We start from the raw sequence: 26,936 nt of genomic DNA, 5'->3' as shown, positions 1-26,936 counted from the left end.
GTACAGGTAGTGATGAAACCCTGCAGGTCATCAGATGAATAGATTTGGGGATCAACAGTCTGGACTTCACACAGAGAATAAAAGATGGCTTCTGAGTGAGGACGACCAGCTATTCCCCCTTAAGTAGGACTATACGTATTAAGACTAGACATAAATTATGCATTAAGGTCCTCTAGATATTTCACTTGCGATGCTCATAACTGCTGTTAAATAATATTCTATTGTGGTTTGCTTTGTGGCTGTTTCCCAAAAGTGAAGCAGAACTGCTTGGTGCCCCTCTTTGCAGCGACATTACAAGCTTGACTTTTGCAACAAGGAAGTGAAACAGACTTTTTAAAATGTAAACTTTTATATTAAAAAATAGCTCACACAAAGTCATTTAATCATAATCACATTTCAGGAACAGTAAATTTAACAAAATCACAACATACATATATAGTATTTCTTTATATATGTTACTTTGTATTAACCATTAACTCTATATCATAAAAATATATTACAACATTTGATATGTATTCACAAAGCACAAGCCATTGTAAACAGAACAGGTAGCACAGGCCTCTTATTCAAAAATCTGTACTCAGGTTAAAATTTATCAGTTTTGTTGTATTTCTTTAAAATGAAGGTACTAATGTAGCAGAATTTTATGTATCTGTCTTTACATGAATGAACCTGAAACTCTGAAACATATATTGGGAGTCTATTACAATCTAGTGTACCTAAACAATTTAGGTTGTGTGGGACCCTACAGTCCCATAGTCCATACTAACTCATGGCACTCTTGGGCATTTTTTCATTAGAAACTGGTTTGTGCATCTCTGTCTCCATGGGATTGAGAGAGGTTTTGTGGATTGCCTTTTTTTTTTTCCTCTCCCTAAATAAATAGCCCCTGCAATTGCATTCTATTGTTAAACACGAAAGTAAAATGCAATAAATTCTAATGGTGTACTTACACCAAAATAATCAAAACATGCCCTATCTACAGCAGCTATTATTAATGGTATTTCAGAACTACATTTCTTCAGACTGGCTAGGTGTTTTTAGAAATCAGAAACTCATTTTTTATTATTTGCAAAAAGAAAGGTTAAAATACACAGGCTGGACCTTTTAAAAGTCGTGTCATATGGATGGTCCTTCCTCACTCAAGCAGACACACTGTACTAACAGTAAGTGTTTGTAAAACCAGTCCCCTTTTTCTTTTTAAACAAATAATCATCTAACCATCTAATCTGGAGGAAAAGGTTTTTATCTAACTCTGTCTGGAAAGACTAGTAATATGTTACATTCCTATAAGAATTCAGACGGGACTGATTTGTGATTGCCAAGTACATGGGACTTTTTAATCATAAAATGATTGTAAGAAAATAAAATCATTGCGAAAAATTCCAAGACTTAGAAAACTGCCCCGCGTATAAACAAAGGTAAATCAAGGCACCTTTTAGTTATCTATTTCTATTTTCCAAGGCAATCTGTGATAGTGATTTTTCAAACATCTCGTCTGGGAAGCCCAATAGTATCTGTTATTAAAGACTCGTTGTACACTGCGGCTAGATGCAGGTAGCTCTCTTTTACTGGCATGCGTTTGAGCCGGACGGCAGGGTACGGAGAGCTTGTCCCCAGCCTCGACACACAGGTGCTGTGTGACCCTGAGGACACTGCAATTTTTTACTGGCTTTTTGTTTTAATAATGGTCATTCATTTCAAGGGTTTTTCTTTTTTCTCTGTAGCTCATTGAGCACATTAACAAAGCAGGAGGAGTAGAAATTACCTTATCTTTACATAAGGATTTCACGGTCAGAAATCCAGCATGGTTTTTTGCTTGTGTTCAAGAACTCTGGATAGCATAAATGCAAAATTACTGAATGGGTCTGTCTGTGATGGGACCGGCAGGAAGGATATACCCAAGTTTGCAACTGGGCCGTGCGGCATTCCCACTAGTACCCCACGAGCACGCATTGGTGTTCGCCCTCTGAAGTGCTGCTTTTCTTTTTCCTTGGGAACTCTCGCTCATTCAATCCCAAGAAGGAGGGGGCTCACAATTTTCTTTTAACTATTTTTTTTGCATATTTTTTTTAAAAATTGGTTGTTTTAAAGATGTATTTATATAACTACAAGTGACTAGAAAACAGTTTCAACAGTTTCCCAGTATTCAGTAATGATGCCAAATGGAGATTCGACTTCCAGCTACACATTTGTAGATTATTAATCAATCATGTGTACTCGTGCCTTTGGGTACATTGAAACCATGTGCAATAATATTTCTTCAACAAAAATTAATATTTGTTCTACACAAATTACTGCACATGCATGCTGTCATACACTTGAAACATTTGCTTCTCAACACACACATTTCTGAAGTGCACTTACAGACTACAGGGCTAACCATCTCTGTTATAAATATAGACATATATATGATAAACCATAACAACCTTTCTAATTCCTTAGATCAGCATTTGTTTAAAAAGCAATAATCCTAAATATATATTTACATGATACACAGCAGGACTACAGGTAAGAAGTAGACATCTGATAAAGACTGCAGCAGCTCTTTTCCCCATGTAAACTTTTGTACCCCCAACAGGGACAGCTGTCTTTTTGAGCAGGATGCTTTTCATACAGAAAGTTCATGCATGAAAGATTTCAAGATATACTTAGTGCTCTGAATTAAAGCATAGAAAGCAAATAAAAAAATAGATTTAAGGCTAAAATGTTATCATTGTCTCCCCTCTTCAGGCTTGAGTAGGTTACAAAGACACAGTCCCTGATTCTGCAAACACTTAAGCCTCTGCTTCGCATCACTGACCTAGGGCCTCCTCTTAAAGCAAATGCATAGTGATCATAGGATCAGGACCTAGCTGCGCTTTCTCTGCTAGACAGGATGTGCTGTAATATTTAGTGATTGCTAGGGTGGATTAGCAGTGAGCTGACATACATGTGAGGTTTTGCAATGTTTGATCACAAGAACAAATGATCTGCATTTATTTGGGGAGAAGATGGTTCTAATGGTAGTGGAAAGCAAGCAGTTTCCAAAGGGTTGTTTCAAAGGCATTCAGGCACATGTAAAAATATACAGAACCTTGTTCAGAGCCTTGGGAGCCTCCTTCACTTAGCAGTAGGAGCCTTCCTGGCCCTCAGTCTCTCATTCCCATCCGTTTCTGCCCCAGTTCAGTGGCCTCTCAAGTCATGCTGATGCAGCTGTTTTTGCAGTCAAGTCTAAGCCAGGCTAGTCAAAAGGAAAAAAAAAATCATTTCCAGGAAGATTTTGTTGTTGATCTGACGTGAAGTAGGATCATTTCCCAGCACTGTCCCAGAGCAAACAGATGCATTGGCAAAACAGCTGGTAACCGCAGCAAGGGGCACTGCCGTGAGCGGCCACCGCTGCAGAGCCCAGAGCCTCCCGAAGGGGCTGTCTGGGACTTCGAGCAGCTAGACTTGGTCATTTCTGAGAAAAAACTTGAGAGGGTCTAAGAAGTCCGATTCAGAACCTGAAAACAGGTTGTTGAGGTCTTACAGGCAATAGGACAGGCCTGGAGATGCAAAGAGGCACTTACACAGATGAAGATCTCTTTACACTCTTTCATGTGCAAATACCTTTGAAAACATGGCCCTGCATATTTAAAACATAGTTCAATAAAACCTGTGGATATATTTATCTAAAGGGACTGGATCCTCAGGTGAGACAACCAACTATTATGCTGGTTTGTGTCAGGAGAGGGTCTGGTGCTAATTATTTGCTCAATAAATTCGTATCAGTCTCTCATAGCTTTTGCACGATGAAGTTACCCAAGTCTTCACATTCAAACTGGCTCAAAAACATAACATAAACTGGGATCCCAGTTGACAGTTAGGGCTGTGAGAGTAAACAAATAATATGGAACCGTAAAATGAACAGAGGAAAAAAAAAATCAGCATCTACAAAATGGCCTAGTGGACTAAATTTTCTTAATTGTCTGCCAATGTTCTGCCTGCCAAATTTACAAAATATGAAGCAAACGTTAATTGAGCATGCATGTGAGGAATAGATATTGCATATGGATTGCAGATACCAACAAATAGAAAACTGCATATTGCCTAAGCAGCTGCACAATTTTTGCACATGCAGTTCGATATTTTGGGCACACATTGTAGCCGTACTTTACAAACTTTTTCAAAAACATTTAAATAACAGCTGTAAAAATCCCCCACCCCGACACACACGCACACACACACACACACACACACATTTGTGTTTGACAAGAGAACAGTTCCGCTTCGTGGTCAGAGATAATAAAGTATTGTTGCATTACATTTGCCATCATTATTCTAACGCACTGGAGTGAAAGTGTTACATACTATATATATAATACTCAGCAGACACATAATTACTCATATTTACATTCATCACTTAGACATACATTTTAGAAAATTTTGCCGGTTGTCTATAAGAAGTCAGCTGAATATCTAGCACTTAACGAGCCACAGTATCATATTTCTAGTGTCTTATAAAATATCGCCAGGAAATGTTAGGGTATTACTTTTATTCTGTATATTGAGTCAGTTTATCAAGCACCAGCATTTACAACTATCGCTTGCTTCAGACAGTAGAAATATGACAATGTGTCAGAGAGCTGATGTAAGTAAGGGGAAATTATATTTATTCTCTGTTGTAAGATTAATTCTAGAAAAAAGGCACCATGAAAGAAAGACAAATTTTTAAACACATACAAGGGGAGAGATTTATTGCTCATGGTGACACGTAAATCGACCAATGACTGATTGTGATACACACGTGTAATGAGACAAGTCCAATGCTATATCCTTCTCCATCTTTTACTAGTCATCCTAACAGTATCATAAAATTTTTCTGGAAATTGTCTTACTATACTTGAAGGATGGACTGAAAATTTGAAATCTCGCTGGGGCTAGGTTTATCAGCATGCAAACCTCCCATTGACTTTGGCAGCAGCCCCACATATAAATTGACAACAGTTGTGAACTTTAGCAATCAGCCCGTTTCAAGTTACTTAAGTAAAAGTGATCTTAGTGAAACATGTAACAATCTGATAACAGAGCATTTTATCTTTTTAAACTTAGTAATAATCAACCTTATTTCCATTCAGAATACAATCAAGTCATCAAAATGACTTGGATTTCTCAAGAAACAAATACTGAACCGGCTGTTTTTATCTATTGCACCTGAGAAGATTATGTTACACCTAGTAAGTCAAATGATTAAGATGAGGTAGACAATTTAAGCTGGTTCAGGGCTAATTTTGAATGCAGTGTTGGAAAAAACTTAGTTAAATTCTGTGACTAACCATGTGTGTGTATTTTAATGTAGTTATGCTACAGTTTTATAACTAAAATGAGTGGTTAAGCTGAGGGGTTTTACTCATATGGTAGCTGTTGATCTCTCTTATGGTACCTGTCCCATTCCTGAAGCACGTGACAATGTGAGTTTGTACGTTAACGTCTACCCTTGCAGCCACGGTATCACGACAGCCGTGGCGGCTGCTCTCCACACCCCCAATACAGCACCCCTTGCTTGGGGGACCGAGGGGGCGGCAACTCATAAGCATTTCCTAAAAAAATGTAATGATCCTGGCTTCTGTATCTGCAAGCAGAATACGAGTAAGGATAGGTGTCAACAGAGCCAACTAGATCAGCTGTTATTTAAGCTGCCATTGCATGCGTGAAGCCTAATTGTCCGAGACTATTTGTAGTCTGGGCATGTATCTACTATTTTATCCTCACCAAAATAGTTATGTTCTTCATGGCCACTGGACAGAAGCTTTCTAGATCTACTTGGCAAAAGTTAATTTCACTCCTGATGTTAATTGGCCTTTGTGGTATGGACTTGAAGTCACCTTCTGGAGATAAATGTGCACAGAATTAAGGTCGGAGCTGGTAGCAAGTCTTTTGCCAATTAACATATAAATTGAACATTCAAATCCAATAGCTCTTTACCTGAAATTAATTTTAAGAGATTATGAGGAGGACTCTTTCTGACATAATCTGTTTCAGAAACTGATTATTCCTAAAAAATCATAGCAACAGAAATGACAGCTGATTAATTATTGCTCTTGATATTCTACATCTTAGTTAATAAGAAAACACTGAAAAAACTGTCTCACTTCATAGTGCATTTTCACTGAATTGAGAGAGAAGTCACTGAAAACAGGAAGTAATTTTTCGTGAATCACTGAATGATGGCTTTAGCATCTGATGTCTACATGACACTTAATTACAAAGCCATCTACCAATTGTTGTTGTACTTAGAGGAATACGATGAACTAAATAATGTTAAAAATATATATATACTATATAGGTCTCTCAGGAAGTGTCACATGTAAGATTGTCCAGACTCTGGATATTTTACAGGTATGTAGGCCTGTGTTAGCTGCAGGCTGAACTGAATGCGTGGTAAATGTTAATAACCTCACTGAGTAGAGCTAGAGACACCCGTGAACCAGCATAGTCACTGGAGTCTGCAGCTACAATCAAGTGCTGTAAGGATCCAAATCCAAACCTCCTGAAGTGTCGGGGTGGTCAGATGTGGGTCCAGATTACTGGCCACACTTCTGTGGTGAGGAGGGTTGGGGTCCATTATTTTTGCCCCAAATGCTTTGGAAATAGTACCTTTAAACAGCTTTGGGCTCTCATCTTTCCTTTAAATAGTATGTCTATAGGCATAAAAATCATGATTAATGAAATCTCAGTAAAAGGAACATATATTATATGTTTTGTTTTGTCTTCTGGGCTCAAGACCTTGCTCTGCAGCCCTTGGGCAAAATGCATTTCCTTATAGCTCAGACTTACAGGAAAGGGGTTTGAATGCAATAGGCATCCTGACCTTTCCATCCTCTCTACCATTTTTAGATGAAAGACCCTCTGGAATTTAACAGGGAGAAAACTAATAGGATTGCATGGAAATTACTTAGAAAATGTATAGTAGGTTGGGCTGAATCCAGTCTGTAGCATACTAGAGAAAGGATTATCTCTACTTTCAGCTCTACAGAATGGTTCAAAAAATCATCTGTCAGAAGAGGTTGAACACTGTGCTGGACACTGTATGGATATCCAGGTAAAGATTTTGCTACTAATTTCTTTGGAGGTTTTTCTCCAGCAGACAGATTGGGGTTATTTTTGTAAAGCCAGGTGGAAGCCCCGCTGGTGGGAGCCAGTGAAAAGCACAGCACCAAGTGCCCCGTGCGGCTTTCCAGAGCAACCTTATGGTGGCACCTTTCTGCTCCCAGGACTTTTCTGAGTCCTGCCGAGGAGCAGCTTTCACCCTCTGTGTAAGTGTGGCTGCTGCTGGGTATCAGTGGGAGATGTGTACTCGTGAAGCCTGCAGGAGCACACAGCAAGAGCACGCTTTTGCTGGAGGAAGGACGCGCGGGGCAGCCTGCCTCGCTGGTTGTCACGTGGGCTGCCGCAGAGAGGCAGGCTGGGCTTCAATCCGCCTTGGAGCCTGCGTCCGAAGCCCCGTCAGCTGAGCAGAGCTGCTGGGGATAGGCCAGGTACTTTTGTTTTACCATATATTGTTTTACATTTCCGGACGATCCCATACCGGCCTCGTCATTCATTCAGCTGCAGAATATTGCGATTTTGGGGCTCGCTCGTCAGGGCGGAGGAATTGATGGAGCTTCGTTTGAGAATCCTGTTTATGATGTCTTTCCATGTCTTCTTGTACTGGTGTCGGAGCAAAGAGTACACAAAAGGGTCTGAAACAACCTTGCTGTAAGCCAAGCACTTGCAAACGATTCCCCAGTGGGAACTAATGGGGACCACAGAGGATAATTCAATCAGTCTGTGAAGAGAGGAGGTGGAAAGAGTGAAGGTTAGTGAGAAAGACTTGGAGCAACAGCACAATTGTAAGCGGATGAACCGATGTAACCGTTCCTGGCTTTTCTCCTTGGAATGAACCCCACGTCCTCTCACAGCTTCTCCCCTCCAAACAAAGCAAAACCCCCCAACTTATTCTTGCACTTGCAAGAAAACATAAGGAAAAAAAAACATGAAAATGTGAATGCAGTGCTCCCCTTATGCCTGTTTGTGACTGCATATGTAAGTCTGAGGTGTGCTTCCCAAGGATGGGATTACACATCTCCTATTGAAGTGTCATAACCTCCAAACTTCAAGATATCCTTGACTTAGTATATTTAGCTGTGCATTTACTGAGGCTGGGAGCAGGCTCTGGGTGTGTGTCTCCTAAAACACTCTCTTGATCTTTGCCTCAGTAACTGCGGAAGAATTGTGTGCAAAACGGAACAGTTCCAGCAGGATATGAGGCAGTCTTACTTCAAAAAACCTATTTATTTGTTACTAGAATACACCTTTGGGAGTCTAAAAGCTCAAAGTTGAAATATCTTTGATGGAGAGTCAGGTCTGAACTCATCTGGCTCACTCAGGTCATGGAGATATTTGATAAAGGGGCACCACCGTCTCTAGAGTACTGTAACCTAGCCCTGATTATTTTTCCTCTCTAGTGGATACTATGTATGGGATCATAAATACTCTGAGGTAAGCAGGGCCACACTTTCCAGAAAATTTACTCTTCATGAAAAACATCATGCAGCATCCACTTACATGATCATTTTCTACATAACACACCCTCAGCCATTACACTTCTAGTCTCCATGCCAAACCGTATCCATATGGACAGTATGTGTTACTTTCTCTGATTACTCTGGGTTTTCAATCCCGGTAATATCTTTTATTAGAGAGCAAAGCTGCTCAGTTTATATTCAGCTTTCTTCATTTAACGATGTTGTGTGCATTTGTATAACAGTGCATGTTACAAGATCATGTTTCTGACAGCTGAAGTTCAACACAGACTTTATATTACCCTAAGGGGAGTGAAGGGAATAGAACGTCCCCAAGTACATTTCCTGCTGACTTTCATGCTTACCACCAGCTTTGCATCATCACACACAATAAATTCCTCCACAGGTATTGCAAAAAAAAAAAAAAAAAAAAAAAAAAAAAAAAATCTACATAGCCAAGTGTCTTTTTTTCTAAATATTTTCACGAAGCCATATTTTGTATATTAAAGTTTGAGACTGAGACACACACTGTCATTACTTGGTCTAACAGGAATCATATCCCTACTGTTACGTTAGTTATCCACTAATCTAGCATCTAGTCTGAATTCATTGTCTAGGTCCCATCAAAGGTCCGTGGAAAGAGACAAGTACTTCCAGCGCAAGTCTCCAGCTGTCTGAGGCTGGAAAAAATTGCTCTCTACCTTTCTCTGCCCTTCACCTATGGCAGAAGCCTAGATCTTTGAGACACAGATAACTGAAGTGAGCTAAAATCACCCTATTTGCATGTCTGAAGGCAAGTATGTATTTTAAATTTAAAAAATGGTTATTTTAAAGGCCAATGGTATACATTTGCAATAAAATCAACAAGGCAAAATTTTAAGTCATCAGGTGGGGGAAGGGAAGAGCATTACACGCTCCTCAAACCTACGCTACACAGATAGTTCACTTTGTTCTGAGACTTCCAGCATGTCTGATAGCACAGCGTTGCTAACTCCACAAGGTTTTCTTCTCACATGTCTTTGAGAAGCACTGAAGGACAGTTCTGTTCAATATGTCTCTACAGCTGTTGAAAAACTATTGATTTTTCTAGAGCAGGACGATTTCAGAGGATGTGTGTGCTGCTAGAGAGCCCTGATACGCAACGGCAAATAAAATCTTTGCTGAAAACTGTCTTCAGCAGCAGGTGTTCATAAATCTGCCTGGAAAGTAGTTTAATTGCTAATGTTTCTCCAGGCAAAGGAACCATTTTCAAAGAGCATTTCGAAGCATGGTTTCTGCAGCAGCAATGATGACGGTGTTAGTATTTCAAGCAGCTAAGGGATGAAGACTTTTCTTTCCTTGGTTGTTTTATTCACATTCCATAAACTTTCACTACATCTTGTTGTTTAAAATAGTGCTGGCAGATGGCATGGTCCAATCATTAGAGCATGAGTTTGGGACTAAGGAGCCTTAATTGGTTATAGCACTGACTACAAGCTTCGGTGTTTCTGAGCTTCCCTTTCTCCATCATTCTGTCTTTTCTAGACTGCAGACTCCTTGGCAAAATGTTGTTTCTTCAGTTTTTGCATTGTGCTTAGCACATTGGGTCTGCAGTCACTGTTTGGACTTTGTCCACCATCACAGTGCCAGTGATACTAAAACTGAGAATAGTTTTGCGCACTTTGGCCTAGTAATTATGTCATTTTTGTTATCATTTCCACTAGAAGTTTGGTACATTTGTCCAGTGATGTTTTTAGGGGTGGTAATATAAACCAAAGTGCTCTTACATGTTGCATTAAGTGGCACACTCTGAGGCAGAAAGTCAAGCAATGTAATTTCTAGGCTAAATGAACTCCGCAAAGCAAACCTTTCATTTCAGGATGTCAGTAGTACTCAAAACATGCCAGTACATAGGGACATTTAGTTTGGCATTGCTGTAAAAACCTCTGCTCTTGCAAATTCTTACCAGCAAGGAGCTCTTCTGATTCATTTTGAAATGGTGTCTGAGCACCTCTTGGTATCTGTTTGCATGCACTTCAACACCACGCAGTGTAAGCTAAGCTATGTTAAACGAGCAATTCAGTGGAATCGTTACACAAGGGAACTGACTGAAATCAAGGTCTGGCAATTCATTTTATGCCTTCTTAACTTCACTTTCAAATAATTAAATATCAGTCATTGATAACGGTCATATTTCAGACAGGAGTATCTTTCTGTCACGAATACTCGCTTTATGTGAATCCGCCCTATTACCAATGAACAAACTAATTTTGGGCTCTTTGTTTCTTTTATTGGGCTGGATGGCCACTCCAGGAGTATTCTGTGGCTGAGCACGTGCTGCCTCCAGGGAGGGCAGGTGCACCCGGCGGGGACAAGAGCGGAAAGGATTGCACGTGAAAGGAGAAGATCTCCGGTGAGTACTGAGCTGCGGGCTCCCAGGTGCGTCAGGCTGGGAGAGGCTACCTAGCTCAGCTCCCTGAGCTGAAGCAGGCTCAAGCACACCTGTGAACTGGCAGGTCTGCCAGAGCTTCCAGCTTCTCTTAAAAAATCTCAAAGAAGTGTACCTCAGTATCTTGAGGTGAACAGGTTTCATTTTATGAAAGTACTGAAGAGAATCACTCATGTTGCTCCACTGGTGCCGTGTGAGCCAGCTGATCACCATGCCCTTGCACGCAGCGTTTAGATACCAGAGAATGGCCATCTGTCGCTCTTCTCTTTCTTCTTGACTAAACAAATGCTGTTCCTTCAACCTTTCCTTGCAGGGCATGTTCGGCATCTTTCTTACAAAGTAGGAACCAAATTCAGACATAATTGTCTTCTACTCAAGCTGTGGGGGTCCCAGCTGGAATGTTCTCTCTTGTTTAATAAAAGGCAGCTTATAACACCCACGTTAATATGCTCTAAAATGAGAGCTGACTATATAGAAACTAATCATCTTCTGACTCGTATTTACTTTGTAATCTACCATCAGCCATGCTTCTTCCTAACTTGTTATTCTCTAGTTCACATATTTGATGTCACCTTCTTTGCATTTTGAAATTTCATCTTGTTGAATTTCATCTCGTTGACTTACTTTTGCAGAACACTTTACAGATATGAATTTGATTAAGCTTGATTAACATCAGTGGATGCTTTTAATGACCAAGGTATGACAAACTTGTGTCTCGGTCTCTGTCAGTCAGCTCCATGTACTGATAACAATCTTCTTTAAAAGCACGTTGAATAGACACTGGGAGGCTGGAAGCCTAGACTGGCTAATTTTGCTTTCAGTGACTGATCAATTTAAAAACCTACATTTTTACCAAGAGAATTTTTAATATTTTGTTTAATCATGTTGCCTTAAAAATCCTTACATGTTTTATGATTCTTGTGTGTTGTTTTTGATAGCAAATTACACTTCTAGTTATCAAGCAAAAAGTACAGAAATGTGCACAAACACCAAGCCATGCAATTCCACTTAATGTACAAAGAATTTGATCTCAGTCATTCAAGGCATATAATATACCTTATTGCCGTTGAAAGAGGGTTTTTTTCTCTCGTTGATGAGGGAAATTATATGCATAGCTTCAATTTTCATAAAACATTTCAGCCAAAAAGAAGACATTTTCAGGGAAGGAGCATTAATATTTCAGTGCTACCTGTAAATTAAATTCTCTGGCTAAGCTACATAATTCTGTTGCTTGCTTTCATAAGTCACTCTTCTACCATCTGATCTTCAAATACCTTTTTACTTCAAAGCTATAAAATGTTCCGCTGTGATACTTTCTTAATATTTTAGAAACTTATAATTTTCTAGAGCAATGGTGTCAAGTGGCTCTCCAATTACTTCCCTGCATTTTCAGTAAACAAGTGAGAATGTTGCCTTGATCTTTTTTTGTATATAATAGACACTGAAAATTCTTTACATATACATATATAGTTAATAATTTTAGCAAAATATTTTACTGAAAATGTATAGGAGCAGCTCAAAGGCTAGTATAATGGCAACATATTTGTTGTGCACTGCTTAAACTTGAGAACTTTACTGAGTTATGGAGAAAATTCTGAGTAGACCCAAGAGTCTCAAGCAGGCTAAAATGTCTTAAGATTCAGCAGTGAAGCAAAACAGGCATTGCATTTTGGAGATGGTAGATGATGTTATTCTCACAAGAAGAAATTCAGTCCTTTCTCCAAGAATTTGGATCCAATTTTTAACTTAAATTCCTGGTGTTTCCATTTGTGCCTAATTCTGATTTTATCAGAGTTTGACCTTAGTGCTTTCTGTTGTATTAACGATACCAGTAAGTTATCCATGGGTTTTATGTTGGTTTTTATGTTAATTTTACTATATTTCACTTTATTACTTGGTAAAGTGTATCTTTTGTATGATATCTTGCTTGTGACAGAGCCCTTTTTTTAATAATTACTTCACTAATTAAAGACATCTCGGTGATTGTTAGCTGATTTATTGTTAGTCAGTTTTGCTTCGTAAGTGATGCCTATATTACAACTGGCCAGATTCTGTAAGGAAGCAGCGTGACTTGTGAACTCCTATAACAGGACCCGCAAGTCTTGCAGACCTTTGCTGTTAACCATTGCTGTTCCCCCGAGCTGCAGGAACTACCTGTCGGCACAAAGGTGTGATGACAGAGAGCAGCACTGGCCAGCTTGTACTACGAGACTTTCCATGCAGGAGGAAAGTATCTCGATCTCACATCAGCTGAGGCTTTTGATGGAGACTAGAAAGCCACATTCTTCCAATCTGACAAACTAAAATTGCACAGGGAAATCAGGCATTTATATGCACAGACAGGCAAGAGCAAAACTCAGACAGGAATTCTGAACCTGCGTGTCCAGATCGAAGCAGGATCTGTGTGCAGAAGGCAGTCAATCTGTTTAAAAACATGGTTTGTTTATCCAGTGTCCTCCAGGGATGATATAAGAGAATTTAAATCTTCTTCTGCCTGTTCCACCATCCTCCCCTTTTCCCTGAGGGCCTGGGACTGTGAACTTCTTTCTGATATAACTTCAGGTTTTTTAATTAAAGGCAAATTTCCTCTCATATTGACAGCAATTATTAACTTACATAAACAAAATTCTGCATTTTGGTGCGAAAGGCCTGCAGTTGGAAATAAATATTAGAAATTGGTATGGTGTATTTTAATCTATTTTATGAAAAAGTTCCTTGGAGAAAATAGGTTTTGAATAATGTTATTTAGTCACATAATAATAAACACAGCAAAAGGAGAGAGATGTGTACTAACAGCACTATTACAAACCAAGAAACTAGCTATGTCTAGGAAAATATAATGTAATACTTCTGTCATACTGTAGGAAAGCTAAATCAAGCAGAATCAGAGCATACTACTATATATTACATAAGGCCAGCCAATGAACTAATTAAAAGGGCATTTTCCTGATAAAAGGGGTAACTAATCTAATCTTGCTTTAATGTAATCTGAAAGAAACTTTGGTTTACCAGAGAATTTATCTGACCGGGATTATAAGCACAACCCTTTTACTGACTCACAGAGTTGCTGGGGGAAACTATTTGTTTTTAGTGTGGAAGCAGAAACATGTTATTAAATAAGCCTTGCAATTTCCCATTCTGAGGCCTCAGTTCCCAAAGTACTTAGGACCGTGTTTAATTTAAGAGTATTTCTGGTTCGAGCTGGCTGTCCAAATGAGAGGTACACTTCACTGGTTATCTGCTATTCACTGCCTTGAGGAGGGATGCCTCTATCCTGTGCATAGCACCCTAGACCTAGTCCAGAAAATCATACTTATTTATATACTTGATCTCAAAACCCTGATAATCCCCTTCACTTCAACACTTGCTCATACGGGTAAGCCCTTTCCGATTCAGGCACAGGGAAGCATAGTCTCCTGGGTATATGATACCCATCCTGGGATTCTCCTCCATGCGTTGTCATGCCCAGCAAAGTCTCGAGGGGGGATTAAAGAAGCCAAAAGAGGAATTCCCTTCAGCCTGTTGTGCATAGATCCCTTCAGACGTGTCAGAAAATGCTGGGAAAGAGGCAGCCTTTATTGCCAGGCTGGCATGCCTGGCTAGCGCACCACCCCACCCCTGCTTGGGCAAGTATCTTGCGAATTTAGGACTCTAAATTTTGACTCTACTTATAGCCACTCTCTGTGGAAAAGCCATTAGTCCTCGACAGACTGAAGACAGATGTTCAAAGCCCAGATCTGCTTTATCTGAGCTTTAATCTCGGTTTCTCATATCCAAAGGGAATGCCCTGCTCGGATCAGGATCAGAGCAGATTTTCTGTGGGGAATCTCTCTCCTATTAGAGCTATTCCATATTGGATGAATATTTAAGTGATTCTCACGCAAACTAAATTGAGAAGGACCAGGTTTTTCTAACCGCTCTTCTGTATCTTAGGACTTCCAAATGCTACCTCAAAGAGTAGTATGAAAAGTAAAGAGCCCAGTGAGGGCTAAACACATTCCCAGAGGATTAGGGTCTGCTCATGGCAGAGGAATGGCTGGCTGAGAAATCTGCTTTGGCCCCGAAGCAGGGGATTAAATGAGGGCTTAAACAGCTCATTAGCTGGGGATGATATCAAAGCTTTGTATATGCTGTCCAGACGCAAATGAGAGTGCTACAGACAAAGGGCAATTGTGGAGGTAGTGCCTACATGTTGGCCTGAGATGCCTATAGAGAAGCACAAAAATAGTCTAGCAGTCTGGTTAGCACAGTCAGTGGTGATCAGGACTGAGCCTCAAGCTATTATGACTACGACTGCGATGATTTTTATTAAGTTCAGCGACCCAAGACAAAGTGAAATTTAACCATTTGCAGTCAGACAAATACTCTGATATTTTATAGCCTGAGACTGAGGACTAAATGACCATGCTTACATAATGTGTCACACCTGGTTAGAGTGTGTGGCGTGGAGTGTCTTATTGCAGCTATTAAGTTGAAGTGAAGATAAATATGGTAACACTGTTACAAATGTATTTGCAACATTCTTTTACAAATAAACAGCATGAATTAATTAGTTATTGTTATCATGAACATAAAATTAATGTTGCATGTAGGTTTCCCTTTGTAACAAGAGACTACAAGACACTCTTATAAGTTATTTTGTTAGAAATGGAAATTCAGAATATTATACCACATTGGAAAAACCTGTTTTTTGCTATGTGACCACTTATACTGAGACTTAATTCAGCTAATTATCTCTCCAATTATTTATTTTTATGGTGGATCTGAGTTTGACTGAAGTCAGCCCCAATAATTTCTGTTTGATAAAACTGGAGTAGATGGTACTTTAAAAATCCTTCGTTTTCCTCTCTGCTCTGCATAAAACAGCAGCATTTCATTTTTTTCCAAAATCTTTTAATAATGAATGCTAGCTGTAAATTTCCTTACAATAACTTGATAGCTCTTATCTAGATATACTCACTTTTTAATACTTTTTTCTCATAGGGGTAATTTTGTGTTTCCCACAGGAACCATTTTCAAAGATAAGCTAGAGATAAGCTTAAGATAGATGAGGACATCTGACCATAAATCACAAGAATTTTTTAGCTATAAGCCAGAACAGCTTTGATATTCTGTTTATGACTAAGAAGTCTATCCAGTTAGACAAAATTCCCCTTTAAGCCTGTGGGTCATATACTCACCTCAGTCTGATCTTGTTTGACCAGATTATTATCGTCTGATTTGTTCCAACTACTGTCTTACTCTAGAGATCATCCCCCTGATTTGGGGAGGCAGTCTGAGGAGCAGCTGACTATCTGGCCTGAAAAAGGACTAAAAATCTGATTCCCTAGCCTCTGCGGACCAAAATTTTGCCCACAGACTACATCAGAACTGTATTGAATAAGTACCATGAAATATGTATAGTTCTGTTAGTTCAGTAAATGCACTCTTTGTTATAGGAGTGGAAGGAAATGTCGGACAGAAGTTTTACAGGGGACTCGAGGCTTAGCGATCTGTTTCTGATTCGCAGTGCCCTACTTTTCCAAGTTAGAGTTTGTTTCAGTAGGGAGGTTCACACTTACCTTGTAATTACATAAGGTGCAAAGCAAAGTATAAAAGTGCCAATAAAGGTACTTATTTTCTTTGTTGCTCGTTGCCTCCGTCTCCTTTGTTCTTCCAGACAACGCTCTCTTACACTGTGTGACATTCAACACAAACAAGAACATGAATCATAATAGCATGTAGCAAAGTTTAATGGCTTTACTTAAGGAGAGACTGAGATCAATCTTTCCGGTAAGCATGGTATTCATAGAGGACAATACCAGGTGCACTGCATTTATGTGGGACTGCACTGAGTATTAATGCATTGTACAATCATCTTCCCTTGAAAAGCAGTTACTGAGAAATATATGTATGCATATTTATATGCACACACTCATTATATCTATTTTTATATAGTGAAATTGGTGGAATTCAGCCTCAGGTTAAGTAGCTGTAGCTCTTTTCTGAATTAATTTAAGCCGTATTTGCAGGCCAGAGTTTCCCTCATCATATTCAAAGAGGTTTGGAAAATACCCAAAGTGGGGTGGGCAGCATGGTACTTGCCTAGAAACAGCAATTCAAACAACAATATCAGAGACAGGAGAAACTTCCAAGAGAGATAAGCAATAAAACACAACAAAAACATAACAGGAAAAACATACTAGACGCGTTCAGTGCAGCACTGGAGTGGTCATTATGTTACACAGCTATGAGCTGCCTGGCCATAAATCTTCCCGCGGCTGGTGCGGTTCTCAGCGGGCTCCGTGCTGAAGGCTTTGCAAAGCGGAGGGCACGGGGTCACTGGCCCTTCCTCAAGTGAGCCCTCACGTTTGCACCATGAAACCCCCTGCGAATTGACCAATTTGCTTGCCTGGGGAGTGACGAAGCAAGAGCCTGTCCTCCTCACCCATACGCTTGTGTAACAACTCCAGTGCTGATGGGGGGTTGGAGGGAAGTAACTGTTTTAGTGCAGATTTTATACCTGATGCCTCAGTGTCAGGTTCCAAACTCAGTTACGTTAGTAGCTGTGAGGTTGATTACCATGTCCTTCCGTTATATACTGTAACTGCAAATGTTTGATCTTCATCTGAATACCTGTTATGTCCTGAGGATCTCAGTGTGCTTCGGTGACCTCCATGGCAGTGAGTTATTATGCTACCTTTAGATTATGCTAAAGGAAAAAGCATTTCCTTTGATCCATTTTATATACGGTTTTATTTTACCAGTTCCTGGAGCAGCTACCAGGATGGTAAAAATGAACAAAAAGCAGTGGAAAAAGTTTCTTTTTTGAAATAACAAATCACCTCACTCTTAAAGAATATGCCTAAGTAGAATGAAAAAGCATCTAAAAATGTTACTTGTTCTATACCTGAGTTATCTGAAGTTAGAAATGGCAGGTTTCTCAGTCTGAGGAGGAGAAAAGCTTTCACCTTTTCCAGGGAACCTATGATGTGCTTTCAGTTCTGCAACAGATGGAGAACTTAAAGTATTTTTAGATGCAGGCAGCTGATTTTAGAGGTTCTACAGTTTCACTTATGACCTGCATTATGAGACTTCTGATATCTCAGGCACCTGGCAGTATAGGAAAAGAAATCTCCAAAGTAGGTCCAGTTAGGGTGTTTTTTGCTTGTTTGTTTTTCACCTCTAACAGTTTCCCTAGCTATATCTTTCCACACTGTATCTAGCATGTACAGAGTTGTCTTTGACTGTTGGGGCTCATGCATTGCTTGAGAAGTTTTGAGGTCTTGAACCAATTTGTTTTGTTCAGCTTTTCCAGATGTAGCCAATAAATACCACATTACAGGGTAAGGTATTTTATCTCTTGCTTTCATATAGAGACATGCACACAGCTAGGTATTTTGCTTTCATAGATATACTTACATGTGCTTAGATAAGAACACATACATAATGTCCAGTAGTGACACCAGTAATAGAACTGGATTATTGACTAAGCTTCGATTTAAAGATTCGAATATCCTGGAAAAATCTGTGCTATATTCCTTTGAAGGTCTGGTATTTTAAATAAAGTTTATGAGATACTGGACCTTAAGATCTGTAAAGCTGGATACATGAAAAAGACGGTATAGATAATTTGGGTTAAGAAATACATGTGTTAAGAATGTAAGTGAATTCTTGCACAAACCTCTCACAATAATCAAGATAAATTGGTGTTAGGAACAAAGCTAAGAAAAAACAGTACCCAGTAAAAATACCTAAGCTAACTTGAAAGGACATGTTGCCCTAAACATTGACACAATTTTGTGGGGGATTTTGGAGGTTTCCTTTGTACTCATTTTGAATGATCTTCAGAAGATCACTTGTGGCTTTCCAAGCCACAGGTAATAAAGCCATCTGTCATAATTCCTATTGCTAAACTGCCTTGCAGGTGGATTCTGAGTCAGAGGAAGCAGAAAAGTGTCCATACGCATTTCTCAGGTTTGAAGCTAGACCATGCAAAAAACAGAAAAATCAGGGTAGTCTGAGGTGGACAGCTTTGTTCTTTCATGCTCATCTTCCTGGCATTCCTGTCTATGCTATCAGGCACCAGAATAAACACCAAAGTTTCCTGTCTGTAGTTATGTATATACTACCGTATTGCCTCGCTGTGTAGCACAGGTTCTGCTAGAGACATGAGTGGGTTCTAAATGGGAAAGGACCTTTTTGATTCATTTCCCCATTACCTTAAACCTAAAAAATGGACAAAAGACAGACTATAGTGGTGGAGAAGGAAATTAATATATTGCCATGAAATGTAGAGGTGAACAGACGGGATGAGGGAAGGGAAAGGAGAAAGGAAACGGGGGACAGATGTGATATGGAGAATTTGGCAGAGAAGGGGAGTCTGGGAAAATGAAGGCTGGACTAAGGCTATATGACAAAAATGAGTTGGAGAGAGAGACTGAAGTACAGACTGTTCAAGATGAGAGAAACGTGGCGTGAGAACATCCTGCCTGCTGACCGAAATTCAAATATGCAGAGCAGGGAAAGCTGTCTGAATAGGACTCCTTAAAGAGAATGACTAATGCAGAGCTGACCTTGAGAAAGTATTGTCTAACACAGCCCATCTCCACTGTTGCTTAGTAAGTATGACCTTTGTCAGAGAATACAGGTCATACACTTATTTTTCTGCCTGCCACTGGAAATAATAGACTTAGGAATCTAACACCTGTAGGTTTCTTTGGCAATCTCAGCCTAATTTTTAGACTCTAATCCAAAAGGTACGTCACTGACACCACTCATATATTCCAAATTATGCCTTTGTTAGGCCAGAGCTTTATGAACTGATTACTGCTGGAGGCCCTGCAGCCTTTGAGTAGGGTCTCACAGTCTAGAAACCAATCCAAGGTCTAATTGCTTCAGTTGGGTACCTGTGTCACCCATTAAGGAAGCAGCACCATAGGTTGGAATCAGCCACCATTGCTGGCTAAAAAGGGACATAAAACTCCTTTCTTAGAGAGAAGCATGGAATAACCTGATATGGGAGACAGATAATAATCATTAATAATGGATACTTGTAGCAAAGTGCCTGTACAGTTCTGTCTCCTCTTGAGAAAGGCAGTACGATGCCCTCAGTGTCTTTGAATCAACCCTTCACTGAGATGCTTACAAAATGTAGGAACACCCTCAAGTTAACCTAGACCAGAAAAAATCCTTTGATTTTTTCTAAGCTTTTCTGTCCTATCCAGTCACAGTTAAAGTAATAGGCATAACAACTGATATTTTAAACAGTCCCAGTGGGTCTATGGCAATCCCTGGGAGTACCTGGTGTGTGTGCCTGTGTGTGTGTGTGTGTGTGTGTGTGTGTGTGTGTGTGTGTGTTATTCCTCAGTATGACTAGGTGGATAAGGGAAGATTTATATGTGTGTTTCGCAAGATCAGTAACAGGACTCACCCAAAGTTCTGCTGCACATTCTTGGTCAAAATAGAAACCAAACAGCTTAACTGGAGAATTATGAGCAAATGTCTCTATTCCTCTAGTAGGATGCTGTCCTACCCTGATCCTTGCAGACTTTTTGGCCTCAGGGTTAGGAATTACAAAAACATGACCTCCTTTTTTTGAGGACAGCTACTTGCATTCAGGTTCTGGAGCTCAGCTCCTGGCTGGCTGCGAACTGCCTGGAGCATGGAGAGAGCCTGCGTTTGCCTCCAGCTTGCAGAGCACAGGACAGCAGGGGTTTCAGGCGGGATGTCTGGTGCGGGACTGCCCTCTCGACTGCCCTCAGCATCCTTCTGCTCCAGTCAGACTTGTTCCCCAGTGTCAGACACCTCCCTGCACTCCAGCCTGCCGGCATTTCTCTGAAAGATTTCCCATCCCTTCAGTCTCTGGCAGAGTTTCTCCCATCCAGCACAGACATCCCTCACTGCTGCTCTGGTCTTCTTCTGTCACCCTACCTAGTCAAACCATCCTCTCCTTTTTTCCCCAGGCAAATACATCCAGACCCTTTCCTTTCCAACTGCCCACTCCAGGCACACATTTCTCCCTCAAGCCAAACTAGTTCCTCTAAATAAACCAGGCTCATTTCTTTCCATGCTATGGCTAGTCACCCTGGTTTCCCCTTTCCAGAATGCACTCATTTGCTTGGCCTCCCTGTCCCTATCACAGCTGGTCATAACCCCATCTGCCCTGGCTAGTCAGAGCCTCTCTGCCCCAAGCCCAGACATTGCTGGGTGTCAGCCCCCCCCCCCCCCCCGCCCCAGCCTGTCTCAGCTCTGTGGCTTCATTTCCCAAATCCCCTTAGACCAGGCAGATCATTCCAGCTTGACCTGCTGCTTCCTTCTCACTAGCTCAGTCCTGCATCCTGCCAGCCGTCCCTGTTTTGGTCCTCCCTGTTCCATCCTCTCTGCTTCTCACGGGCACAACAATTACACGCTCAGGCTACACGCGCTTGTACTTCCTCTGCCCCTGTGCAGCCGGATGCCTTCCCTAGCTCCTCAGCCAGGATTGCCTTTGGGCTTCCGTGTAGCAAGACTTTCTCTCCTCCAGCTTTACAGTTGCACTCCCCTGTTTCCCAATAACCTAGGAAAATCTGCCTCACCCACCCTTTCTCCTTCAGCCAAGTCTGCTTCCTTTCCAGATCCAGACAAAACCCTTTTCATGCAAGATTTATAGTTCATGCATAATCTCTGATGTGACTCTTTTGCACAGCAACCCAATATACATTCATACCTGTTTGGTGTTTGCCTTCAAGCCCGTTATTCTCCCAGCCCCCAGAGACTTTTCTCCTCCTGCATCTAGGCACAACGGGCTTGCTTAAGGACTCGCATTTGAAATGAACTTTACATACCCCTTGCTTGTCATATTAACATTGCTACTTAAGTCTCTCTCATTTGGATTTAAATATAAGCATTCAAGCATGCCTATTTTGCAAATGTCATTTCCTTAAAATCCTTCCTTCAGGAAAGATAAAGTTACAGAGCACACAGCAAGAAGGGAAGTGCTGGGCAAAGGAAGAGCATGCAGTGCCCCAGGTTCCCTTGTGAAGTCCCTGAGCAAAAGCACATGTGCAACCTCAGACTGCTGCCTCTCAGTGAGACCCCGGTACGTTTTGGATTGACAGTGGCAAAAAATATGAATCTATCAAATGCTAATTCCAACTTCTGAGACAAAGGGTAGTGATCTGATTACTATCTCAAAACAAAGTGCATGCCCAGCCAAAACTGCCTGTTTCTTGCGTTCCCTCCCAAAGCGAGCTCCAAAGCATAACAAAGAAGAATTATTTCTGCAACAGAAAAAATGAACACAAGTAGAAAGAAACATGCACAGTAGAAACTGGCAAGAAAGACATTTGTTCTCTCCCCTCCCCATCCCCTGCTGTGATACAGATCAGATTGTATTTAACATAACATTGAACCTAGTCCTGCTTCCTCTACAGTGAATATTCTCAGTTGCTGAACACACAGGCACCTTACCTGGGATGGATGTCCACAAGCAGCACCAGGGTCTGCATAGTGATCACGTCAATCCGTTTACAGTGGAACCGTGCCACCTTCAGCACTTTTAGATATGTGAAACACAGGACTATAAGGGAGAGGAGGAAGCTGAGGGCATGAAAGACCCCAGTGAAAATCACAAACTGTGTCCTATCCTCAGGTCTCTTGTTGTACAGGGTGCAGGACGCATAGAGGTGATGGAAACCCACCCAGGAGAGAGACGCTGCCACTATCGGGAATGACACCGAGTGTAACCACGTGTAGCTCAGTATGAGAGCAGCATCTCTGTACCTCATCTTGGAGTGATAACTTAGAGGGAAGACCACAGCAATCCACCTGTCAATGCTCAAAGCTGCCATGCTCAACATGGAGTTTGTGGTCAGAAAAGTCTCCAAGAAACCCACAACGTGGCAAACTTGATCTCCTCCTGGTTGACTCTTGTAAATGATCCCAGCCAAGGTCAGGGGCATGTTCGAAACAGTCATCAACAGGTTGCAGAGCGTGAGGTTGAGAATGAACAATCCTGGGACCTGCTTGCGGATGTCAGCGCTGTACAGGAAGCAGATCAGCACCAGCACGTTGGACAGCAGGGACACGAGGATGAGGACCACGACCACGAAAGCCAGGGTCACCTCCCAAATGTTCATGGTGCGTCCAGTCACGGGAGCAACATCTCCGAAACTGCGCCACGCTGGCACCTGGGGAACATGGTGCGAGGTGCTCTCACCTCGCCCTCCTCCCCAGCCTGCTCGCACTCTTGCATGCCCTCAGTATTTTTAGAAGAGCTGCAGTTTTTTCCTCCAACCTCCCCCTCCTCGCTGCTCCTTTCCACGTCAACGCTTTCAGAGACGTGCACAAAAGCTCTGGGAATGCCCATCAAACTGCGAGGAGGGCTTAAAAAATATCAGCAGGACTGAACCACTGTCTCCATTCGGTCCATCCAAAGGAGAGCAGGCTATTCTGAAAAACTGCTCTCCTGAGATCCCTAATTATCAGCCCAAAGCTTCCAAGCAATTCAGCGAGTGAAATGTGCTCTCTCTCCCTCTCCCTCTCTTGCTCTCTCTCTCTCTTGCTCTTTCTCTCCCCCTCCCCTCCTCCAGCCCTCACTCCCTTCCACGCTGAATGTAACCTGCTTTTTATGATCACAGATAAAAACCCCATTAATGGATTAAAGCAAGCACACTGCTGGTGATTCGCAAACGTGATTATGTCATTCCCACTCCCCAGCCCCTCCCCTTCTCCTTGCAATTGTGACTAGACTTTCCTCAAGAGAAATCCCATGCTTTCATTTAATTGATTTAGCCATTAATTTGCAAACAGCAATGTAACTGCATTCCTACGCTCCAGTATGTTTCCTACATTTCAGTGCATCAGTGTCACAGTTGCTGCTTGCTTTCTGCTGGCAGGGGCTCTCTTTTCTCTTCATTAGGTGAGCTCAAAAAGATAGGAAAAATGTATATATTGTGCTACTTCCCTGAAGCTGTCATTAGGATACTGGAGCAGTTTTATCGTTATACTTTAGCACTTTGCAGTCTTGTGTCTCCAAACATGCTCCACAGTAGGAAAATGATTGCCTCCCCCTTGCCCCCAACTTTTAAAAGTAAGGAAACCAAAGCATCAAATGATATTGTAACTTGGCTAAGGTCATAGAGCAGGTGAGCAGCAGAGGTAGGAACATGCTGCAAGTCTCTTGGTTTAGTCAGACTTTCTCCCCTTAAACAACATTTATTTCTTCCTAGTCAAAGCCTCCATCCATGTGAGGGCAAGTACCTCCTCTGAGACCAAAACCCAGCAGCTTGGCAAAAGCAGACAAAGCTGACTATGTATTTATTTTTATTTGACATGTAATTAGATGTTAATAGTAAGCTTGGCTTAAAGGAAGGAGTGGGAACTGTTTTCTGTTTGCCTTTGCTCTCTCTTTAAAACAGTTTTAACCAGGAATACTAAAAGGTTGCAAGCAATTGGGACAGATCTCTCATCAAAGCAGCCATTCCTTAATCCTTGTCCAAAAAGAAGGCGGAAGATACCCTGCAGCAGAGTTATTGCGGCTTAGTAAGTGCCTCTGCACGTGTGTGAGAATTAGATGCTTAGGAGTATTTTTTCTCTGTACTTCCAGCATTTGCCACAACAGTGCATGCTCGATTCACAGTAGCTATTCACTTCAGACACTCAGATTCATTTGCTCAGTAGCCGAGCTGTCACCATGCACTGTGTCAGAGCTTTGTATATTATAGGAAGAGCCTCTCCTCTTCCACCCAGCTGTTTCTTTTTTCTTCAACCAGGCTTTAAAAGGCTAAGAGTGAAGGGAATTCACTTTGTAAGTCACAAGACTGTCATCAAAGACAGCTTGGACTCTCCAAGCCAACTGATCTCCAGTGAAACACAGAGTCTGGTTATGCAGGTCCTTGATGCACACACAGGGTGAACTGCTGAGGAAGTGGTTCAGGGTGCAAAGCCCTGCTTTGTTTGTAAGCTGTTTCTCTTCTCTGCCTCCACAACACAAGGAAGCACCCTTGCTGCAGAGTGGCTTTTGCCCGTGAAGGAGCAGGTCTTCAAGGTCTGGTCTTCTCCTGAGGCAGTGACCAAAAGCCACATGAGGGAATCCTACAGGTGACTCCTTCTGGAAATAAGAGGGTCCTCCACCATGTCGGCTAAGGAGATTAGCGAGAAGGGGGATATTTTACCGCGGAGCAGTGCCAGAACATCAGCAAGCTTCCCTGTCGGATTGGAAGCAAGATCCCTGGCTGAGAAAGGTCTCCTAGGATAGACTGAGCCGGGTGGCCACGTGAAGGGTTCTGGCACAATGGCAGCTCGAAGCTCAGCCATAAAAGGCAGCTACAGGCCTCCAGGAAGAGGCCACGTGGTTTGGGAAGGTCTGACATAAGAAAAACCAGGAAGCCTCTAAAGACATGGCAAGCCTTATTGGGAAATTAGGAAGTATATCGAAAAAGGAAGGGAAAATCCAGTGGTGCACAGGATGTAGATACTTTATGACAGTGGTAGAGGGGAATCTCAGATGCCCACTGCCAGTCTTGGTGTCAGGGTGACACATGTGATTCCTCCTTCCCACACTCAGCCTCTTCCCTGGCTCAAATCAATCCTGCAAGGCCCTGGCTGCACAAATCATTCCTGTGCTGCAAAGCCCTAGCAGCACAGTCACTGGTTAATTTAGTCATTTATCCTGCCCTGCCACACACAAGGCTATGGGTTTATCAAGACAGTTTCCTGAAGCAGTGCTTCAATTTTCTCTTTAACTAGTTCCTCTTGGATTCAAAAGTTCTGCACGTGAGTGATTTCCCCTATGCGATAGGAAGTCTGGCTTCAGCCTTCAAGCAGAAGGTGTACAAGGAAGGATGACATTTGCATGTGCAAATAAAGAATTAGGGATGACAGTCAGGAAAAGAGAATTCTTCTGAAGTGATAGATAGATGTGAAATAACAGGGGAGAGAGACAGAAAGACGTGACTCGATGAAATAGTGATGAAATATGAAACGTTAGGTTTGCGGATGGAGCAGAATACACAATATGGTGGATCTGTCATGAGGGGCCCTGAATGGAGCTGATGTTGTGAAGGACATGGTGGACAAAGAGAGTAATGGTGGACATATCTTTAAGGGCTGGAGATGCCAGCAGAATTATGGACAGGCTCTGCTGGATCTTGTTAGCTAGGAATGGAAAAGTATACAACCCATGTGGCTGGGCTTCCCTTGCTCTTTTTTGCGATTACAATTTCATGGTTGGGGAACACCTATGTGTGCCATCTGCCGCTCATGCTGCCCACAAGCAAGGCTGTAGCAAGAGGGGAGTATTTCTCCTTCATGCTGGAAACTCCTGGTAGGAGAATGAGTGTCTGCATTGCATCAGTAGAAGCAGGTTTGTCAAAAGCAGACCACACCCCATCTCCTCTGCGTGGTATCTGAACTTGTTCCTGTGAAACGCCTCCCTCCACCTCACCTCTTCTCACACAGAGTTTGGAAGGGTGGGATTACTGTCCAGATTACTGTGGGGAAGCTACATCAGAGCAGCAAGTTTGGCATGTTCTTCAATAATTCAGCAGGCCTGAATGAATGAAGCATTCCCAGTCCCATGCTTCACAGTTTTCTTTGTACAAGTTTCCTGAGAAAAGAAAACGTTATTGCTACGGCTAAACTCCCTGTATTTACAGGAGGAATGTAGCAACTAAGAAATGGCTTAAATCTACAATCAAGTTCCAGATTCCAGGGAAAAGCTGAAGTTTTCTCTTGATGACTAACTTGAGTCTTGGCATGTATGTCTAACTCTAAAGGCCCACATATTTTGCATAATTGATTCCCTTGTTGGTAATCCCTGCAGCTGGGGATATTTACTGAATGCTTCTGCATTTATTTATTATACATACCTAACAGAGTGTGATGGATCCATCAAATAGCTTCACTTTGTATGAATCAGGAGGAAAGAATATGCTGTGCATATTTTATCACTGTAGAGGAAATGAATGTGTTGCACAGCTTGCCTGTGAGCTCCTAATGGCAGGGACTGCATGTTTTGTTTG

At 41.5% G+C, this 26,936-nt stretch overlaps 1 protein-coding gene across 1 annotated transcript; it reads right to left on the bottom strand.

Annotated features, from left to right (window-relative positions):
* Positions 1-330: 330 nt before the first annotated feature.
* GPR26 (G protein-coupled receptor 26) lies at positions 331-23,468 on the bottom strand. Its single transcript, XM_026115834.2, has 3 exons — positions 22,384-23,468; positions 16,515-16,628; positions 331-7,789 (listed from the first exon to the last, which is right to left on the bottom strand). The coding sequence occupies exons 1-3, from the start codon at positions 23,049-23,051 to the stop codon at positions 7,558-7,560; spliced, it is 1,014 nt and encodes a 337-aa protein (XP_025971619.1). The 5' UTR covers positions 23,052-23,468; the 3' UTR covers positions 331-7,557.
* Positions 23,469-26,936: the final 3,468 nt, after the last annotated feature.

This window comes from Dromaius novaehollandiae, chromosome 6, assembly GCF_036370855.1.
Source record: "Dromaius novaehollandiae isolate bDroNov1 chromosome 6, bDroNov1.hap1, whole genome shotgun sequence".
NCBI classification, from domain to species: Eukaryota; Metazoa; Chordata; class Aves; order Casuariiformes; family Dromaiidae; genus Dromaius; species Dromaius novaehollandiae.
This window is presented reverse-complemented; position numbering and strand designations above follow the sequence as displayed.